Source organism: Cololabis saira, chromosome 23, assembly GCF_033807715.1.
Source record: "Cololabis saira isolate AMF1-May2022 chromosome 23, fColSai1.1, whole genome shotgun sequence".
Taxonomy (NCBI): domain Eukaryota; kingdom Metazoa; phylum Chordata; class Actinopteri; order Beloniformes; family Belonidae; genus Cololabis; species Cololabis saira.
This window is the reverse complement of record NC_084609.1, coordinates 32,853,059-32,872,206: the sequence shown is the minus strand read 5'-3', so window position 1 is coordinate 32,872,206 and position 19,148 is coordinate 32,853,059. Positions and strand designations below refer to the sequence as shown.

Sequence of the window (19,148 nt, the reverse complement as noted above, 5' to 3'; positions counted from 1 at the left end):
GCAGCAGCTGATGATGATGATGTGCGTCTGATCTGCCATCAGCTGAATATACACCTCACAAGTTCATATGGACCCAAAGCAAGATGATCAGAAAATACTATTAAACTACATGCTATCAGAGGTGGGTGCAATTCATCGATGTGTCGATGCATCGCGATGCGTCACGTGACGATTAAGAATCGATTATTAAAAAAAAAAAAAAAAGATTTTTTTTTTTTTTAAGTTATCCTATCCAGATTCCAGACTGAATAATCTGCTGAATCATTTCATTTTCAAGAATGCACATTTCTTATTGTTCACTTGAAATATGGCAGATATGTTTACACTAAGTTCATATCTGGTTTACTTGAATTAATGAACTCATTAAATCCAGGGCTTGACAGTTTTCAGTGTTTTCCGCCAATAGAGGGCGCTCTCATGCAAGTGCAGCTGTGCCTGGTCAAAGTTAAGTAAGTCAAAGAGCAAATGTTTACATTGTCATAAAATACATTATTTTGTGTCTTTGAAAATTACATGTCAAATGTTCAAAAAACCTTGTTATTTACTTAATGAGTGTTGTTAGAGGAACTGAGTTAATTGATTGGCTATTTATTTACAAATGTAGCCACAGATGAAGACAAAATCAATCTTGTATGGAAAAAAGCATTAAAAATCACAATAATCGAAGAATCGAAGCTCCAATAATCGAAATCGAATCGAATCGTGAGGTACCCTTGTTTGCACACCCCTACATGCTATTAACCACAAGGCTGTTGGTGACTGTTTCCAATGAAAACGTGTAAGTTGTTAGATGTAAATAACAAAATGCAACTTTTTTTAAACTTTTAAAAAGAAGGTCAGGCCACCATGTGGCTATGTGAGTGACCACATCTGGCAGTACAGGAGTAAGGGCCAGAGGTACACCAAGCTCCACCAAGCTCGGCCAGGGCCACGCTGCCCCCCCAGGAGTGGGCCCCCACCGCTGTCAGAGCCCCCAGTGTGGAGCGGGACATGGTCCAAACAGTCCTCTATTCACACCCACGACTAGGGCTGCAACGATTCGTCAACGACAAAAAACAAAAATCGACAAAAATCGATAATCAAAATGATCAACAATGAATTCCATTGTCGATAAATGTCACCAGACGTGTTTTTCCAACGGAGTGAGGCGTCCCACTTCAATACAGTCTCTGCCGAGAGTCGCACATGCACAATAGTGTCTCTGACGAGCGGTGGCGGTTAAACAAAAATGACGGCGTCCTGTACAGCAGCTGCATGTAAAAAAACTTGCAAAGTTTGGGAGCATTTTAGCCTCGATACGGCGAATAAAAATACTTGCAAGGTTTGCAAAGCCGACCTTGCTTATCATGGGAGCACGTCAGTAATGCACGAGCATTTGAAGAGAAAGCACGTCGGACAGTTGAATGAAACGTACTCGCCTTGGTAAGATATTAAGTGTATTTTGGCTTTAAAAGAGAGCTTTAACGTTATGCCTGACTGTGCCTGACAAAAGTATTTTAAATTAAATGCATGCAGTCCAGAGAAGAGCCATCATGGACCCCTTTCAAAAGAAGAAGCAGGCGTGTTCCTGCAACATGCGACTGCCCTCACTGAGTCAATAGATGCTGATCTGTGATATGAGGCTCTCCATGGTTGAGGGTGACGGGTTTCAACAAATGATACACCAGTTCCACCCAGATACCCCCTGCCATCCAGAACCCATTTACCCACTTGATGGAGAAAAATTACCAGACGTTTTATTTTATAATTTGTTTTTATATAATACAATTGCCTGTCCTTAAAAACTGAAAAATAATGGACAGAGGTTTATTTATTTATGGATTTATGTCTATACTGACTGATCACTGTGCCTTTCCCGGTGGAGAACCATGGCCTCGGTCTTGGAGGTGCTGATTCTCATCCCTGCCGCATCGCACTCGGCCTCAAACCGCCCCAGCACATGCTGAAGGTCCCGGTCCGATGAAGCCAACAGGACAACATCATCCGCAAAAAGCAGAGACGAAATCCTGTGGTTCTCAAACCGGATCCCCTCCGGCCCCTGGCTACGCCTAGAAATCCTGTTCATAAAAATTATGAACAGGACCGGTGACAAAGGGCAGCCCTGCCGGAGTCCAACATGCAGCGGGAACAAGTCTGATCTACTGCCGGCAATGCGAACCAAACTCCTGCTCCGATCATACAGAGACCGGACAGCCCTTAATAGAGGGCCCCGGACTCCATACTCACCGACCCCCACAGACCTGGACCTGGACTCACTGACCCCCCACAGACCTGGACCTGGACTCACTGACCCCCACAGACCTGGACCTGGACTCACTGACCCCCACAGACCTGGACCTGGACTCACTGACCCCCACAGACCTGGACCTGGACTCACTGACCCCCCACAGACCTGGACCTGGACTCACTGACCCCCCACAGACCTGGACCTGGACTCACTGACCCCCCACAGACCTGGACCTGGACTCACTGACCCCCACAGACCTGGACCTGGACTCACTGACCCCCCACAGACCTGGACCTGGACTCACTGACCCCCCACAGAATGGCACGAGGGACACTGTCAAATGCCTTCTCCAGATCCACAAAGCACCTTTTCGCTGGTTGGGCAAATTCCCATGAACCCTCGAGCACCTGAAGAATAATGATCAGTTATCCACCCTCTAAATCGTACGGTAGGCCAATAAGATGCCCGTGCTGGCTCTGGCCAGGTGAGCTGAAAGCTCCGTCCCCTTCATTGTGTGCATGCACTTACCAACTAGAACACTTTGGTAGCTTTGCTGAGGGGTATTTAGTTTTGTTGTCTATGTAACAGATGAATGAGATCAGAGCTTCTTACCTTGCTGTACCAGTTAAGGCAGGGCTGCACCACATCAGGGTCTTCAATTCCATGAAGCTCAACGTACCAGATGCTAAAATTAAAACTAGGACCCCAAGACATCAGAGGCACTGAGACATAGTCAGGAAAGATGAAGAAAGAGTGGATCGATAAATCAATCAAATCAAATATCAAAGCTAAAATACTTAAACTGTACCTGCTTTTACCTATTTTGACAAATCTGCAGGGAAACATCTGCTCGTCGATCTTGTGCTTTAACGTGAACGTCTCCTTGTTGTAGTCATTCTTAAGGCCACTGGCAGATGAAGAGATAAATCAAGAAGATGCCATGTGTTTCAGGAATGCAACGATAATGTCCGAGTGTTACCTGTCTGGTATGAGCTAGACATCTCACCTGGACAACAGCTCTGTCATGTTCTCCTCACTCATCCCGCCAAACACCTTGAACTTCTTCAGGTTGCACACGTGAGTCTTCTCATACTTGCCAAAGGTGATGCTCTGAACTATTGCTGGCCGTTCCAATTTCAAGATTAAAAACTGGAAAAGAAGAAATATATGAAGTGAATATGACTGAAAAAGAGCAGATTGAAGCTGTATTCAGATTGTACGGAGGAGTATTAGGGCCAGGCAGGAGAAAAATAAAAACTAATATTATAGAGGAGGAAGATCTTTTTTGTTCATTATGCACTTCGAGAAAAATGTCAATGTCGAGAAAAAAGTCGAAATGTCGAGATTAATGTTGAAGTACAATTTCGAGTAAAAAGACTAAATGTATTTCAACGTGTTTTCGCGAAAATTCGACTTTATTCAGGAAATTTCAACTTTTATCTCGAAATTGTATTTCAACATTAATCTCGACATTTCAAATTTTTTCTTGACATTGACTTTTTTTCTCAAAGTCCACAATAAAAGAAAAATTATCTTGCCCTCTCAAATATTTTTTCTCTTGCATGGCCCTAATACTTTCCCGTAGTGTGCAGTTAAAGTGTGCTTCTTATTGGAGACTGGATGTTGTGTAAAGTTTTGCATCTCGCTACAATGACTGCTGCATTCACTAAGTGGCATTTCGCAAGTATATCCTTTACATCTTGAACAGAGTTTTTCCTGGTCAAAAGTTTGGTGGTAAGGGTTGCTGCATGTTGTGTCAGGTTTTTCAATTAAATAAAATATGTACATTCCTCAAACATTCACACACAAAGCAAAACTGAGCTTCTCAGCCTTCAATGTTTCATTTAAAGCATGTGAAAGTCCTATGGCCTGTATCTATGGTTGTGGAATCAAGATACCCGTTTGGTTTGCTAAGTGTACCAAGAAGTGGCTTAAAGGGGAGCTATTATGAAAAACAAGTTTTTTCTTGCTTTAACATATATAAAGTGGTCTCCCCTCATCCTGCCAACTCAGAGGAGGAGGAAAGCAACCAGATTCTGCAGTGTCTGTACAGCCGCCCGGATGAGCCGTCCAGTGTGATGTGGATCTACGATGTAACGACAGGAGCGATGCGTGAAACCACGGCCACAACTAACTCTGGCCGGAACAACAACAACTAACTCCGCCGGCCGGAGCTTCCGCCATTTTTTTCGTAGCGGTGTATCGCGTCAGGCAGCCAATCAGCACAGAGCCTCATTATCATAGCCCCGCCCACTCAGAATCCTGCATAGATAATGAGGTTAGAGACTGGGAAGATAAAGACATGGCTCAGAGGCTGAATTTCTAATTTATTTAGCAAAAAAAATCAAAAGCTTGTTTTTCAGACATTCAAGGCCTGTTTAAAATAAGTATTAGATGCCATAATAGGTCCCCTTTAAGCTAGATGCTCCATTAGATGATTGGTATGACATAATTTACGATATCTTTGTAATGGAGAGGATAAAGTTCTCTGTGAGGCTGCAACAATTCAAATTTGAAGCAATCTGGGAAGATTGGAAAAGTTATATTTCCCTGAGACGCCCTGCTTTTGTTTGAGATGTATTTCAATTACCCATTTGTCTTCACATAAAGTCTTTGTTTTTTTTCTCTTGATCTTAATAAAAACACCCCTCGTTTATGTTTTTGTTGTTTTTTCTGTTTGCAAGAAAAAGAAAAAAGGATCGCAGTAGAGAAATGTGGGTATGCTTATGTTATGCTGCTGTAATGCTTGTGTGATTCAGAATTAAAAAAAGAAAGTCCTATAGCCTAACCCCTCAGATTAGTTCTTACCTTTCCTCCGCTGCTTTATGCTAATCAGTCGTCTCATGCCCTTTGCAGCCCTTAGCCTGTGATTAGCGTACTGATTTAACAAAAAGGAGTTTGACTGCAGCGTGGAGGGGCAAAGCTTGAGACATGCGTCACAAATCAAGTGGTCTCTCTGTGTATGAACCAGTCTTCAACCCCTGAGGCTCAAAGACACTCGTTGGCCTTGACTCCTCTCTCTGCATGAGTCTCTCCATCCTACGTTCATTCCTGATAAATTTAATTTTTTCTTTTCAGTAATACGATTTAATCTTCTCCTATATTAGATTAGTTTTGTCGGCTCTCTGTACCATTTCATCTATTGTTGCAATTATTCACTCGCAATTAACGTTGTAATTTTAGAAATGTCTGTAAAAGGGACAACAATGGGATGTCATGCTGATTCAAGGAAACATCCAGAAGCATAATGTGTGTGTATGTGTTAACATCTGGATCAGGCTATATTTATCTGTTTTAAGGGCTTTCAAAGTCAAGAGCCACTAAGTCAAGACACTGAGACGCATTGATCAGGTAGGAAAACCCTGCATTTGCCTTATTTAGCTTTGGCTGGTTTGGCCTGATGCTCTGACTGCAGTATAGCAGCACAACCTTGTCGCAGTGGCAGATAGCCCTAAACACAACCTAGTTGCAGCTTGAATTGTTCATACTTGCTTAGAAATGTGATTTTCCTTCCATTGAACAAATTTGAGGAGGTATACAATTTGACCGAGGCAATCGCTTTGCATCTCTCTATGCAGAAAAAACCCTGTCTAAAATCAACAACAAGTCATTAGTCGTACAAACGCTTCATTTTCCCACAGGAAAACCTCAGGAGGGGTAGAATTAGAGCGCGAGTTTAGTTTAGCTTATTTATCTATTCCGAGCTGGTAACATGAAAACGTATATAAACAACAAACGGATACAATTTCACGTACATATGAACAAATATGCATAAACATTTCTCCTATATACGCATGTTTGCTCAAAAAAGGAAGTGAAAGATATTTATTCCGACCCCCAATTAAATCCCTCATAAATCCCAGATGCTCACCTCTATTTACGCTTAAATTACTCACGATGTGATATTTTTGCCATATCCCCCACCCCAGGAAGAAGTTGGTGAAAGTGAGTACGAGCATCAAGCTTATTTACAGGTGTTAACAGATGGAAACTGAATGTGAGACAGGTGATCTCAATCACAAGAAAAATAACACTGGATCCATCATCTGGCAGCACTTCTCCATAACACCGTTATCTGATAAGATATGCCATCAAACTGTTGCCACCAAAGGCAGCAGTAGCACACATTTGTTCCACCACCTGAAATGTCTCTCTCTACAACACAAGGAATGCCTCAAACTCTGCACATGAGCGGCACTTTTATCATAATCACCATCATTAATTAGCAGATTTTTAGCTTGACCAGCCGGTAACCCTCATTTTTCTGCCCGTCTTACATATGCACCACATACCCCGCATTTAAATATGAAAGCATTGTGTGTACACGTAGCAGGAGCATCATGTTAACAAGGACATCTTTAGATTAGATTGTCCTTTATTTCTCCCTCAATGGGGAAATTCGCTTTACTGACCCTAGACTTCAATATTGCTGGACAGGTTTTCCACGTCACACCACAGGTTTTCCCCAAGAGCAGTTTTCATGTCTCTCCTTTTGTCGTAATGCGGGGCGCCGTTTTGTAGATAGGCAAACAGGCCGGTGAAACCAACACGCACCCACCTTATGTCAATCATTGAAATGTTAGCTAGCAGATTCATCAGCCCATCCACGATGGGGGAGACTGGTGAACATCTACGAGGAATATTCCGTTTCTCATATGGTTCTGCACCTCACCGCAACCTGAGTAATTGGATTTGAACGGGAGAAAATGAAAAATGATTATGAAAAAAAATACAATAAGTAGGCTACAGTCGGACAAATTGTGACTGGCGCGTATTTCACTGCTCTTCTGATGCATCTGCATCCTGACTCGCTCTGTAGCGTCTTTTTCTCCTAAAGCCGCGGTGCAGGTGTGTTTTTTCGAGAGAAGAACATAGTTATTGGTTGTTGTTGTCGCTCTTTTTTCTTCTGGGCAAAAATATTCTTATAAACCGACACCATGGATTATATCTAAGACTGTAATGAACGATTCATCAAAGGTTCTTGAGCTGCTGCTGAAGCTCATTGGCCGTTCTCAGCATTGTTGCTAAGCGACCAACATTATTGATACAGGAAGCGAAGAAGCGGGGAGACTGTTTAGCCAATCAGAATGCAGAACACGATGCACAATGCAAATCCGTGAAGTAGCGAGACGTGACTTGAGTAAACTGCTGATTGCTTCGCTAAGCGTCATAGCATGATGACTAATGAGGATGTGATGACTGGTTAAGCAGACTACCAAACAAAAAAAAACCACTGTAGCAAGGCTGACGAAGAGTCAACACGAGTGGTTTGGGTCCACGCAGACCACACGCCGTCACCTGCGCCGTCACCTGCGCCGTCACTGACGCGCACCTCCCGAAAATTGTAACTACGCGTCGAACGACGCAGACCACACGCAGACGGAGAGGGCTGTGATTGGTTCGCTTGGGAGCAAAGCATTTCTGGTTTCCGGTTTGAAGCAGTAGTTCAATTCAATTCAATTTTATTTATATAGTGTCTAATACAACAGAGTTGTCTCTAGACGCTTTCCAGAGACCCATTCCCAGAACATGACCCCCGAGCAGTTATTACATAAACAATGGCAAAGGAAAAACTCCCCTTTAGGAGGGAAGAAACCTTGAGCAGGACCAGGCTCATAAGGGGGGACCCTCCTGCCGAGGGCCAGACTGGTGGGTCAGGGACGGCAACAGCACAGCAGGCAGGTGGAAGCAGCAACGGGATGACCAGGGGTGGGGACCGCAGGCCAGCACGCAGCTCCCGAAGCTCCGGCCCAATCAGCAAGTCCCAGGTTGGGGTGCAGGGTCGGGGAAGGGTTGAAGGGAAGGGGTCAGGGAAAGACTTGTGCTCAGTAATGTGAACTTTCAGGGCTCTTTTCTTCGTTTATGTGTGATTTTTTTTATTTTGTTTTTTTGCACAATAGTTGTCCTTATCTCTTTGATTCACTGTGACTGGAAAAAGTCGGATAAACCATTCAGAAAAAGATTGCTAACTAGCGGCCGCGGGGGGTACTGCACCGCGACCAAATGGAGAGACGGAGAAGTCCGAAGGGTTCGATACGGCGTCACGGCTGCGGCGTGTGCTCTGCGTTGGTTTGACGCAGAAGCTTAATTCAGCCTTGAGTCAGGAGGAGAAAATCAGAGAAAGAGACTCTGACGGATTCTTGTTCATTTTATCCGACAGGCAATAGCAGCAGAAGTCTGTTTCATGGTCCAACTCTGAGGTGCAGATGTTCATAAACCTGGTGCTGAGGAGAGAATTAAAAAAGGGATCTAGACGGAGATAAGGAACGACCAGATCTACCAGGAGCTCTGTCTCTTCATAGCTGCTCACGGCTCCAGCTGACTTTTCAGCAGCAGAGACAAACTAAAATAAATTAAAAAGCCTCGCCGCTTGAAGCTTCTCTCACTCTCATTTTTTAACTTGATATCAAACACAAGCCACAGACCCAGCAGCACATCTATCATCTCCTCCAGGTTCTACATCTTTAGTGTCACAGCAGCTTTGCTCCAACCTGCTGGAGCGAAGCAGGTTGGCTAAATTGTTGTGGAAAAGAAACCAGGCCAAGTCGAGTCAAGCCGAATAGGTGCTAGTGGAAAAGTGCCATTAGAATCCAATTCAAAGTTTTATTACTCACGTATGAAGCCCAAAACAGCCTAGCTCCACAATATTTGCAAGACCTAATAGTACCTTGTGTTTGTTGTACTGGTCTGCCCCCTCTTTATCTTCTGTACATGTTTGCAGGCCAGAGCTTCCAGGGCTGCATCCTGACCCTCAGGGTCTGCTGTCTGCACCTGGTTATATATGGCACTTTCGCACTAGGACTTACTTGGCCCGACTCGGCTCGGCGCGGCTTTACATGGCTCTACACGTGTGTTTTCGCACTGCCAGGGGAGAAGCGGGCAGGTTGGGGTGAAGCTGCTGTGACGTACTCGATTGCGCAACCGCTTTGTTCATGTCGGCGCTGATCAGAAATCAGCTGGAGCCGGGAGCGGCTGAGAGTAAAACAGCCCGTCTACATCCCTTTTTTAATTCTCTCCTCAGTCACCAGGTTTATGAACATCTGCACCTCAGAGTTGGATCACCAAACAGACGTTTTGCGCTTCATAATAAAATCGCTGCGAGCCGCGGGTCGCTCTCGCGCTGACTCCCGCTTCCTGATTCAAACGTCTGCCGGCCCCGCCCCCCGACCAATCAGAGGCGTGGAGGGTGGTGACGTCCCCGCCCCCCGACCAATCACTGGCGCGGAGGGTGGTGACGTCAGAAATAGTCCCTGCTCAGCCCGCAAAGAACCTGGCTGAAATGGTTACAGAAAAAAGTACCGACTTGGAGCGGCTCTACACGTCTCAGCCCTAGTGCGAAAGCGCAAAACGGGTAGAACCGAGCTGAGGTGGTACCAGTGCAAAAGCGGCAATAGTGGTCTCTGTAGTCCACCAACTAACCAGGTACCAGTCATATGTACGTAGAACTCTTAGTTCTCCTGCAATATTTTGTCTTATGTTATATTGACATTACATTCGTTCCTCTCTCTGTTCTTTATTCTCTCTTTCATTTCATCTCTCCCTCCCTCCCTCCCTTCGGTAGGAAGGCCAGCCAGTCATCCCTTATTATCCGGGTCCTGATCAAGGTTTCTTCCCTCTTAAAAGAGGAGTTTTTCCTTGCCATCATTTGGCCAGTCTTTATTCATTTCTGGGTCTCTGATCACTGTACATTGCTAAAAACACACAGTGTTTCAGTGATACTGAGGAGAAGCTACAGTTCTCTCTGGCCAGTTATCGATCGCAAGCAAGTCAAAGTTTATACCCTACTGTTTCTATAATAATAATAATAATAATAATAATAATAAACAAAAAAGTTATACATAGTAGAAAATAACGACATAACTACTTTTGCCATTACGCATTTTACAATAAAAAATATATTACCGTATTTTTGCAACCATTAGGCGCATATAAACGTCTTTTTTTTTTTTTTTAAATGTGCCCCGCGCCTAATGACGCAATGCGCCCATTGTATTATTGCAAGGCGGACGTAATTGAAGCCACCATGTTAAAGGGGGAAGGGGGGCGCGTGAATTGCCCGTGATTGCCTGGCGGCGGCTCCGTGGCGCAACACCTGGAGCGGACGGGAAGACTCGGGCTCGCTACCGTGAAGGAGATGCAGCGGAGGGCGGGGACGCGTTGGCTGCCGCTCGGTCGGCGGGCTCCGTCGTTTACTGTTGATGGATTGTATGCGTGGGCTGACGTGTCTGTTGGGCTGGACTGTTGTTCGAGCTTTCGCAAAAGCCGGCATCGGGAAGTGACTCGGCTGCTCAGCACGGCCAGACAGCTGCGGGCTTGTGCCCGTCGCAGCGCTGATCAGTTCTCCTGGTCTCAGGGCGATCAGGCTCGGATGAAACCCGACACGCAGAGTCCTGAAAACTGATTAATGTAATAACTCAAAGTACAATCAAAGTAAGTTTTGCTCCCGCTCTATTTTTTTTTCGGTCGGTGCGCCATGTGTGTTTTAAATACAGAAATGACACAAAACCGAGGGTGCGCCTTTCCTCACGGCGCGCCGTATGGTCGTCAAAATACGGTACACATGCTAATTAATAAAAACCATGTAGCAAAAAATTTAATTGCAGAGCTTTGAGTAAAAAAAAAACAGGAACTGACTAAAATCGGTGGGTGCATCTCTAATAATACATTATTATTATAATAACAACAGTGAAAGCAACATTAACCCCATAATCACTACCATCCCATAATACTATCACCCACTGAGAAACCCAATGATAGTCACACTAGCTGCTCAGCTTTATGTTGACTTAAATTGGTGAACAGTTCAAATTGGTGAAAGGATATAGCCTGGATTAAGGTTCTGCGCTACACCAACGCAGAGAACAGGCCGCCGCCGTGACGCCGCCGTGAACCGTCGTGACGCCGTCGTGAACCCTCCGGACTTCTGTCACTCCATTTCACCGCGGTGCAGTACCCGCTGCGAGCGCTAGGGGGGTGCGACCTTTTCCTGAATGGTTTATCAGACTTTTCCGGTCACAGTGAATCAAAGAGATAAGGACAACTATTGTGCAAAAAAACAAAACAAAAAAAAGGTACGGCGTGGCGTGGGGTGCTCATTGCGGCGCAAACTGCGGCGCACGCTCAGCGTCGATTTAACGCAGAACCATTAAGTTTGTCTCTGCGCTGCTGAAAAGTCAGCCATCACCCGTCTAGATCCCGTTTTAATTCTCTCCTCAGCCACCAGGTTTATGAACATCTGCACCTCAGAGTTGGATCATGAAAATGACTTTAGCTGCCGTTGACTGTTGAATAAAATTAACAAGAATCCGTCAGTCTCTTTCACCTCCTTCCACCTCCTGACTCAGACGTCTGACTCCAACCCCCCGACCAATCGGTGGCCTGTAGTGTGATGATGTCAGATACAGCCGACTCAGCAGCTTAGAAAAAGTTACAGAAAAAGTATCTACTCGGCACGTTACACCCCTAGTGGAAAAGAACCAAACTGAGTGGAGGAGAGATGACAGGATGTTGACGTGTATTTAGGTGGAATAGACTCAGCGCTCCGTTTCCCTGCCTATTTCCACACGGTGACACTCTAGGTCCAGCATGAAGCGCACCTTTCCTGAGGCAAGTACTAATATGTTTATCATCCTGAAGCACTACCAAGTGTGCACCCCTGGACTCACAACAAAACCATGTGAGAATGGGTGAGTTTCAGTTACCACAACTTTAAATGGATATCAGGGTGTGTGTGTGTGTGTGTGTGTGTGTGTGTGTGTGTGTGTGTGTGTGTGTGTGTGTGTGTGTGTGTGTGTGTGTGTGTGTGTGTGTGTGTGTGGATGCACTGCCTGCCACGTCTCATCTGCAGCAAAGTGGATGTGTGCGCCGCTGTGTGTTAGTGACGGTCCCACTCCGTCACAACATTGTTTACTTCCCCTTTCCAGAGCTGGAAAGCATCTCCAAACACCATAGCATGACAACCTGAACCAGCTTTATGAATGGTTTTGACCAGTAGCTTTTAACTACCAAACTCTAAAATGTGTTTACCAATAAATTACAGTCAGTCATTCTTCAAACAATGTTTCATTCTAAAATAGTGCTGAGAATCTAAAGAAGGAACCCCTTTAAGTTTGTTGACGCACCAACTTGAAAGTTCTTTGTGAAATGTGACCTTGTGCTGAACTGTAAAGAATTCATTTTGGTTTTGACCAAAGTAATTGCTCATTTTGTGATGAACACACTGACTACATTATATTTCTAGATCCATCGCTTGCAAGTTTCTCAGCCAATTCCAATTACTCCAACTACTAATCCAACTTTTCCGTGAGGATGACCTGCCAGTGCTGATTTTACCGGTTCCAAAGTTGTTTTTTTTCCTTTTTAAAACATTTTTATTCTTTATCATATATTATATGATGGGTTTTATTTAATTGCAAATTTAGTAGTAGAAATAGTAGCTCTGTGGTCATTTGCTACTATGCATAGTTTTTTTATTTCTATAATAGTAACAATTGGCACTTTGAGCCTAACTTTCCTGGCATCAAATGGCACTTTTGCACTAGGACTTACTCGGCCCGACTCGGCTCGTCACGCCTTTACCCGCCTCTACCCGTTTGTTTTTCCACAGCCAGGGGAGAAGTGGGGGGGTTGGGGTGAAGCTGCTGTGACGTACTCGATTGCGCAACCGCTTTGTTCATGTCGGCGCTGATGATAAATCAGCTGGAGCCGCGAGCGGCTGAGAGTAAAACAGCCCGTCTACATCCCTTTTTTAATTCTCTCCTCAGCCACCAGGTTTATGAACATCTGCACCTCAGAGTTGGATCACCAAACAGACGTTTTGCGCTTTATAATAAAATCGCCGCGAGCCGTGGGTCGCTCTCGCTCTGACTCCCGCTTCCTGATTCAAACGTCTGACGGCCCTGCCCCCCGACCAATCAGAGGCGCGGAGGGTGGTGACGTCCCCGCCCCCCGACCAATCAATGGCGCGGAGGGTGGTGACGTCGGAAATAGTCCCTGCTCAGCCCCTTATAGAACCTCGCTGAAATGGTTACAGAAAAAAAGTATCGGCTTGGAGCGGCTCTACCCGTCTCAGCCCTAGTGCAAAAGGGCAAAACGGGTAGAACCGAGCTGAGGTGGTACTAGTGCAAAAGGGGCAAAAAACTGATTAGACTGAACTGTAGCATCTCTTGAGTGTCGCTGAACCTTCTCTGAAGCCCCTCCAGCAGTGTGGTTTACTATATACAATACGAGTCAAAAGTTTGTACACACTTTCAAAAATGAATAAGAAAGTGTGTCCAAACATTTAACTGGTAATATATTACTATAATTATAGTATACTATACTATATACCCAAATAAAGTATCACTATTATGATTATTATTCTGTACCCCACCTGCTCAATATGGCGCAATGTGTGTGTGTGTGTGTGTGTGTGTGTGTGTGTGTGTGTAACATTTATATTTTATTTTATGCGCAAACCAGACCAGACTCAAAAGATTGCTCAAAGCATGACACCGTGGTGAGGAGAAGCACTGAAGGTTAATGTCTCACAATGCCACAAAACAAGTTCTTTATCAATGCTACTTTAACGTCAAATTGCTGAACGACTGACAGAAATTAAACAATTTAAATATCCCTCAAAAAACAGATGAATGTAGCCTAATTACGTTAACAAACATGCAGCGATTGCATTTAGGCACGGATTTTATTTGCCACATTTAATCAAGACACAATGTTGATTCAGTCTTTTCACCACTGAAACTATTGTTTTAGATATAAATTGAACCTGAACTAAGAATCAACCCTTTTGATGAGAAACTGATGTTGAATTAATTAGAATAACCTGGGATGTAAATTCTCAGGTGAAGGAAAGTGCTGACGTGGAGATGATGGGACTCTGTTCTTACAGTTCAACAAACTGGAGGCTATACGGCATATTACTATGGGTGTCTTATTCATTGACTCCATTTTAAATTGCTAATAGAAACAAGCATGATGTGCACATCCAACTAGAACCACATACTTTCTCAACTTATAAGGGACCCATATTTGTCTGGACTTCAGAAAACAATGCAGCAATCACAGGACACAACTACTCCATCACAGTGAAACCATTGATCAGCCGTTAAACAGGAAGTAGGCCTACCTGTGGAGGGTAGTTGCTTTCAGAGGACCATCTGGAAGACTGATCGTTAGGTTTATCCACCAAGATATTCCTACAAGTGCACAGAAGCAGCCATTTTAGCCACTCAGAATAATAGCACATTCAGCAGAAAAACTAATAAACATGTTTATATTGAGCAATATATGATCAGACAGTCACTGAAGTCACAACAACAGAAAAACACAATGTGCCTAAGCTTATAAAAGAAATTAGAATATGTATCACGCTTATATCAAACACACAAATGAAAACATTCATAGAGCGGGACAGGGCTGGGGATCCATTCAAATGTCAAGAATCGATTTGATTCCGATTCTTAAGATTCAAAATCGATTATCAAGATTTGATCCGATTTTAATTTTTGAGAATTTGGTTTTAAGCATTTTATGCTAATGTAACCCCAAGACAGTATATAAAGTAATGAAATATAGACAATTTATGCAGCTATAACTGAAAACCTTAATGTTTTCATACCTTTAAACATATTTAAGGCAAAAACATGGCACTAGTTATTCTCGTGTCCAACAAAACATTCCTTTTTTGGGCATAAACAAAATAATTCTAAAAATTGTAATGATGAAAAAAATGTGATCTTTAGACATACAAATCAATTTTTAGGAATTAATATGAGAATCGATTTAGAATTGGAAAATTGATTTTTTTCAACACAGGCCTAGAGGTAGAGAAGAAGTAAGCGTTCATGATCAACTGCCTCTGGCTGCTGTGACTTATCCATAGCTCTCTGGGTCAGGAATATTTGATCATTCCTCAGACACGTTTGCACCATGTCTGCTATGAACAGCTCTCAAGGTCATTACACAGTATCTCTCCAGGGTTATGGTCCAGGCTCTGATTGGGCTACTCCAAAAGGTGGATATTCTTTATATGAAACTGTTCCGTGAGGGATTTACTTCATGTTTAGGCTCATTATGCTGCTCCACCAACTTCTGCTGAGCCTCTTCTGGTGAACGGCCTTCCTGACATCACCCTGGAGGATATTTTGGTTCATTTTCCCCTTGAAGACGGCCCGTGGTCCAGGCTCTGAGACATGGACCAAGTCCTCACCATATTACTCCCTCACAACACTGCAATCATGGGTTTTTGATGTTGGTAAGCAGAGACCGTTTTGCATTATATATACACACACACACACAGGACTGTCTCAGAAAATTAGAATATTGTGATTTTCTGTAATGCAATTACAAAAAGAAAAATGTCATACATTCTGGATTCATTACAAATCAACTGAAATATTGCAAGCCTTTTATTATTTTAATATTGCTGATCATGGCTTACAGCTTAAGAAAACTCAAATATCCTATCTCAAAAAATTAGAATATTCTGGGAATCTTAATCTTAAACTGTAAACCATAATCAGCAATATTCAAATAATAAAAGGCTTGCAATATTTCAGTTGATTTGTAATGAATCCAGAATGTATGACATTTTTCCTTTTGTAATTGCATTACAGAAAATAAAGAACTTTATCACAATATTCTAATTTTCAGAGACAGTCCTGTATATAGTCCTGAGTAGACAGGTGGAGGGAAAAAATAAAAATCGATATTGCAATATATTGTTGTGCTCTCTGTCGCAATAAATAAATCGATAAACTGACGGCAAATATCGATATTTTATTACAACACATAATGGATTTACACGGTTGTCACCCCACTATTGTTCATGCACTTTAATGTGTCCAGCTGTTCAGTGTTTACATTTACAAGCCTAGCAGGCAGTGAGGTTCTAGACAAATGCACTTTCTTTGTACATTGTATGAAGTTTTGGCATCGAATAAATGCATAACTACAGACGTTTTCCTTTTTATGGGTATTTTTTTTCTTTTTCAGTCACATATATCGTGATATATATCATTGATGAGATTTCTTCCAATATATCGAATAGCGTAAATATCGTGTATCGTGATATTATCGTTATCGTGGGCCACATATCGCCACAGTATTGAATCGTGAGTTACCGTATCGTCCCACCCCAAGTCCTGAGTATTCTTGTAAAACGATGTAACCCTTGTTTATTTGGTTTGTGGATTCCCAAAGTCCTCTTTGGGAATCTTCAGTAATGCAATAATGTCTGGCTTTTGTGCTGGGAAGTGGTTTCCTCCCCTGTTTTGCCACAAACGGCCTGACCGCTCAAAAACTTGATACGCAAAGCAAAGAAGTCGTCAATTCAAGTGATGTATTAGCCCGGCTGCCGGCCCGGTTTCCCCCAGTATGGCCCGGTTACAGGGTTCCTACACATTTTTCAAGGTCAAATTCAAGCACTTTTCAAGCACTTTTTGAAAATGACCCTTCATTTTCAAAATCTTCAAGCACCTTATCGCTGAGGTAAAATATCTACAGGAATGAATATATATATATAAATAATATACACACACACACACACACACACACACACACACACACACACACACACACACACACACACACACACATAATTATTTTTTTTGCTTTTTATCACAATTATGTACATTGTATCGTGCTGTAAACATCTAGTTATGTTTCATCTTACTGATTTTATTTTGTCCTTGTAATAACTAAACTATACAGTCTGATCCCAATTTTGTGAAAGACACAGTTATAAATTCAAGCACTTTTCAGGCCTTGAAAACACAACATTGAAATTCAAGCACTTTCAAGGATTTCAAGCCCCGGTGTTCTGCCAATTTCTGCTGCTTTGCCAAGAAATGCTCCCTAATGGTTTTCTACCTTTGTAGAGCTACAATTTTACTCCCTAGTTCACTTCCCGCCCCCCCAAGTGGTCCTTGTCTCTTGCCAAGCAAGAATTGTTTTTTTTATTTTTTCCTCTATCATATAATGTTCACAAAGTGTAATGCAATTCATGTCATGGCTCGTGTATTTTGAAGGATCAAATACTCAACATCCCATATTATCCATTTTACGTCGTGCAAAAAATTATGCAAATCTGGCAGGTAGCAGAAATTGGCAGAACACCGGTGTTCTGCCAATTTCTGCTACCTGCCGAGAAATGCTACTTTGAGGTTTTCAAATTGGATTTTCAAAGTTTGATTGCTACGTCCATCATTTCTTGCAGGATGTAAAATTGATAAAATGGGATGTTGAGTATTTGATCCTTCAAAATACACTACCCATGACATGAATTGCATTACACTTTGTGAACATTATACGATAAAGAGGAAAGAAAAAAACAATTCTATCGCTTTATTTGATATTAATTCAGTCATTCGCCTTTATTTAACCAGGCAGGTCATTAAGAACACATTCTTATTTACAATAACGGCCTGGCAAGAGACAAGCACCACTTGGGGGCAAAGTAAGTGGTTTAGAGAGTAAAACACAGTAACATTGTAGCTCTACAAAAGGTAGAAAACCATTAGGGAGCATTTTTTGGCAAAGCAGCAGAAATGTTCAGAACACCGGTTCCCCCCGGCTGTCTGGCCGGGTGTCTGGCCGGGCTCCCCTCGCCTGGCCCGGGTCGCAGACGGCCCCGCTTCCCCCGTCCGGCTCTGCGGGCCCGCGCCGGGCCAGGCCGGGTGCTCGGGCCCCAGGGCGCCGCGGGGAACCGCTGCCTCGCATGCAGACGCCGGGTCCGCTTCCCCCCGCAACACCCGCCCCCGCAGCAAACACTCACTCGGGCAGGTAGGTGGAGGAGAAGGAGCTCCACTTGAACACGCTGAACGGGAGGACTCTGCTCTCGGGAACCGCCGCCATCTTGTTGAGCAGCTGGAGGCTAGCGTGGCTAGCGGAGCTAGCCGGGACCCGCCTTAAAGAGACAGTACACCCATCTCTACGTATCCGCCCTATGGAGCTGCTGCGATACGTCAACGACGCCGCCATATTGGATGAGGTAAGACTGCGCTGTAAACTAATACAAGTAAATGGACTTATTTTCATAAAGCGCCTTTCTACAAAGAAATGTACGTTTTACGTCTAATTTATTCATTCATACACGCACTAACATACTTGGGAAACAGTTAGGCACCAAATATAATATATTGTGGCAGGATGAGGCTCGACTCCAGAGGTTGGTAAAACACGTCTTTATTCCGTGACAGCGGAATCCAACTGACCAAAAGAACTGACGGTTGACAACAAACCGTTGAACAGAAAACAGAATACACGTTGCTAAGCAACCAAATAAACCTTTGTGACCACGCCCCCTTCCATACAGTCCTGATGGGTGCGAGGTCCGTTGTTGTGTCCGCCACACAGCCCCCCCCAGAACACCCAGAAGGTTGTCCTTGGAAGGGCCCATCAGTCCCTCACTGGTGGCTTAATCAGCCGACCATAACGGCTGCGCCGTCCTTCCTGTACCACCACAGGAGCATCACTGGGAGCAGGATGCTGCGGAGAAAAAACAACGGTCTTAGGTGGTAAATTAGAACGTCCATCCTTTGCAGCAATGACAGGAGGTCTCAGTGGAGGGCGTCCACGACGGGGGACCTGTCAGACCACAGCTTCATCCGCTACAGTGTGTGCGGGTTTAAGCCTGTCTAGTGCAACGTGTTCTTTGCGGCCACCTAGGTCTAGCAAAAAAACCTTATGGCCTCTCTCGAGGACTCTAAAGGGGCCGTTTTATGGAGGCCGTAGAGGAGAACGATGAGCATCATGCCGCACGAAGACAAACTGAGCCGACTTGAGCTCCGATGGAATGAATATTCGCGGAAAACAGTGGTGAATGGGACCCGGGGTCAAAAAACGATTTGATGCGAAGGGACCGCTTGCTGGGTGAATTTGCGGAGCCGAGCTTTCAGGCAAAAATTCTCCTGGCACACGGAGT

At 43.9% G+C, this 19,148-nt stretch overlaps 1 protein-coding gene across 3 annotated transcripts in view; it reads right to left on the bottom strand.

Annotated features, from left to right (window-relative positions):
- Nucleotides 1–18,096, bottom strand: part of mkln1 (muskelin 1, intracellular mediator containing kelch motifs) — a 64,060-nt gene extending 45,964 nt beyond the window's left edge. For all 3 annotated transcript variants that reach the window (XR_009770899.1, XM_061715195.1, XM_061715196.1), the window contains exons 1-5: nt 18,000–18,096; nt 14,352–14,421; nt 3,234–3,376; nt 3,046–3,134; nt 2,840–2,949 (exon numbers count right to left, since the gene is read on the bottom strand). Coding sequence is in view for 2 of the 3 variants with exons in the window: in XM_061715195.1 (XP_061571179.1) it covers nt 2,840–2,949; nt 3,046–3,134; nt 3,234–3,376; nt 14,352–14,421; nt 18,000–18,079 (492 nt within the window). In the remaining variant the exon portion in view is untranslated. The remainder of the gene's footprint in view (nt 1–2,839; nt 2,950–3,045; nt 3,135–3,233; nt 3,377–14,351; nt 14,422–17,999) is intronic.
- Between the last annotated feature and the right edge of the window lie 1,052 nt (nt 18,097–19,148).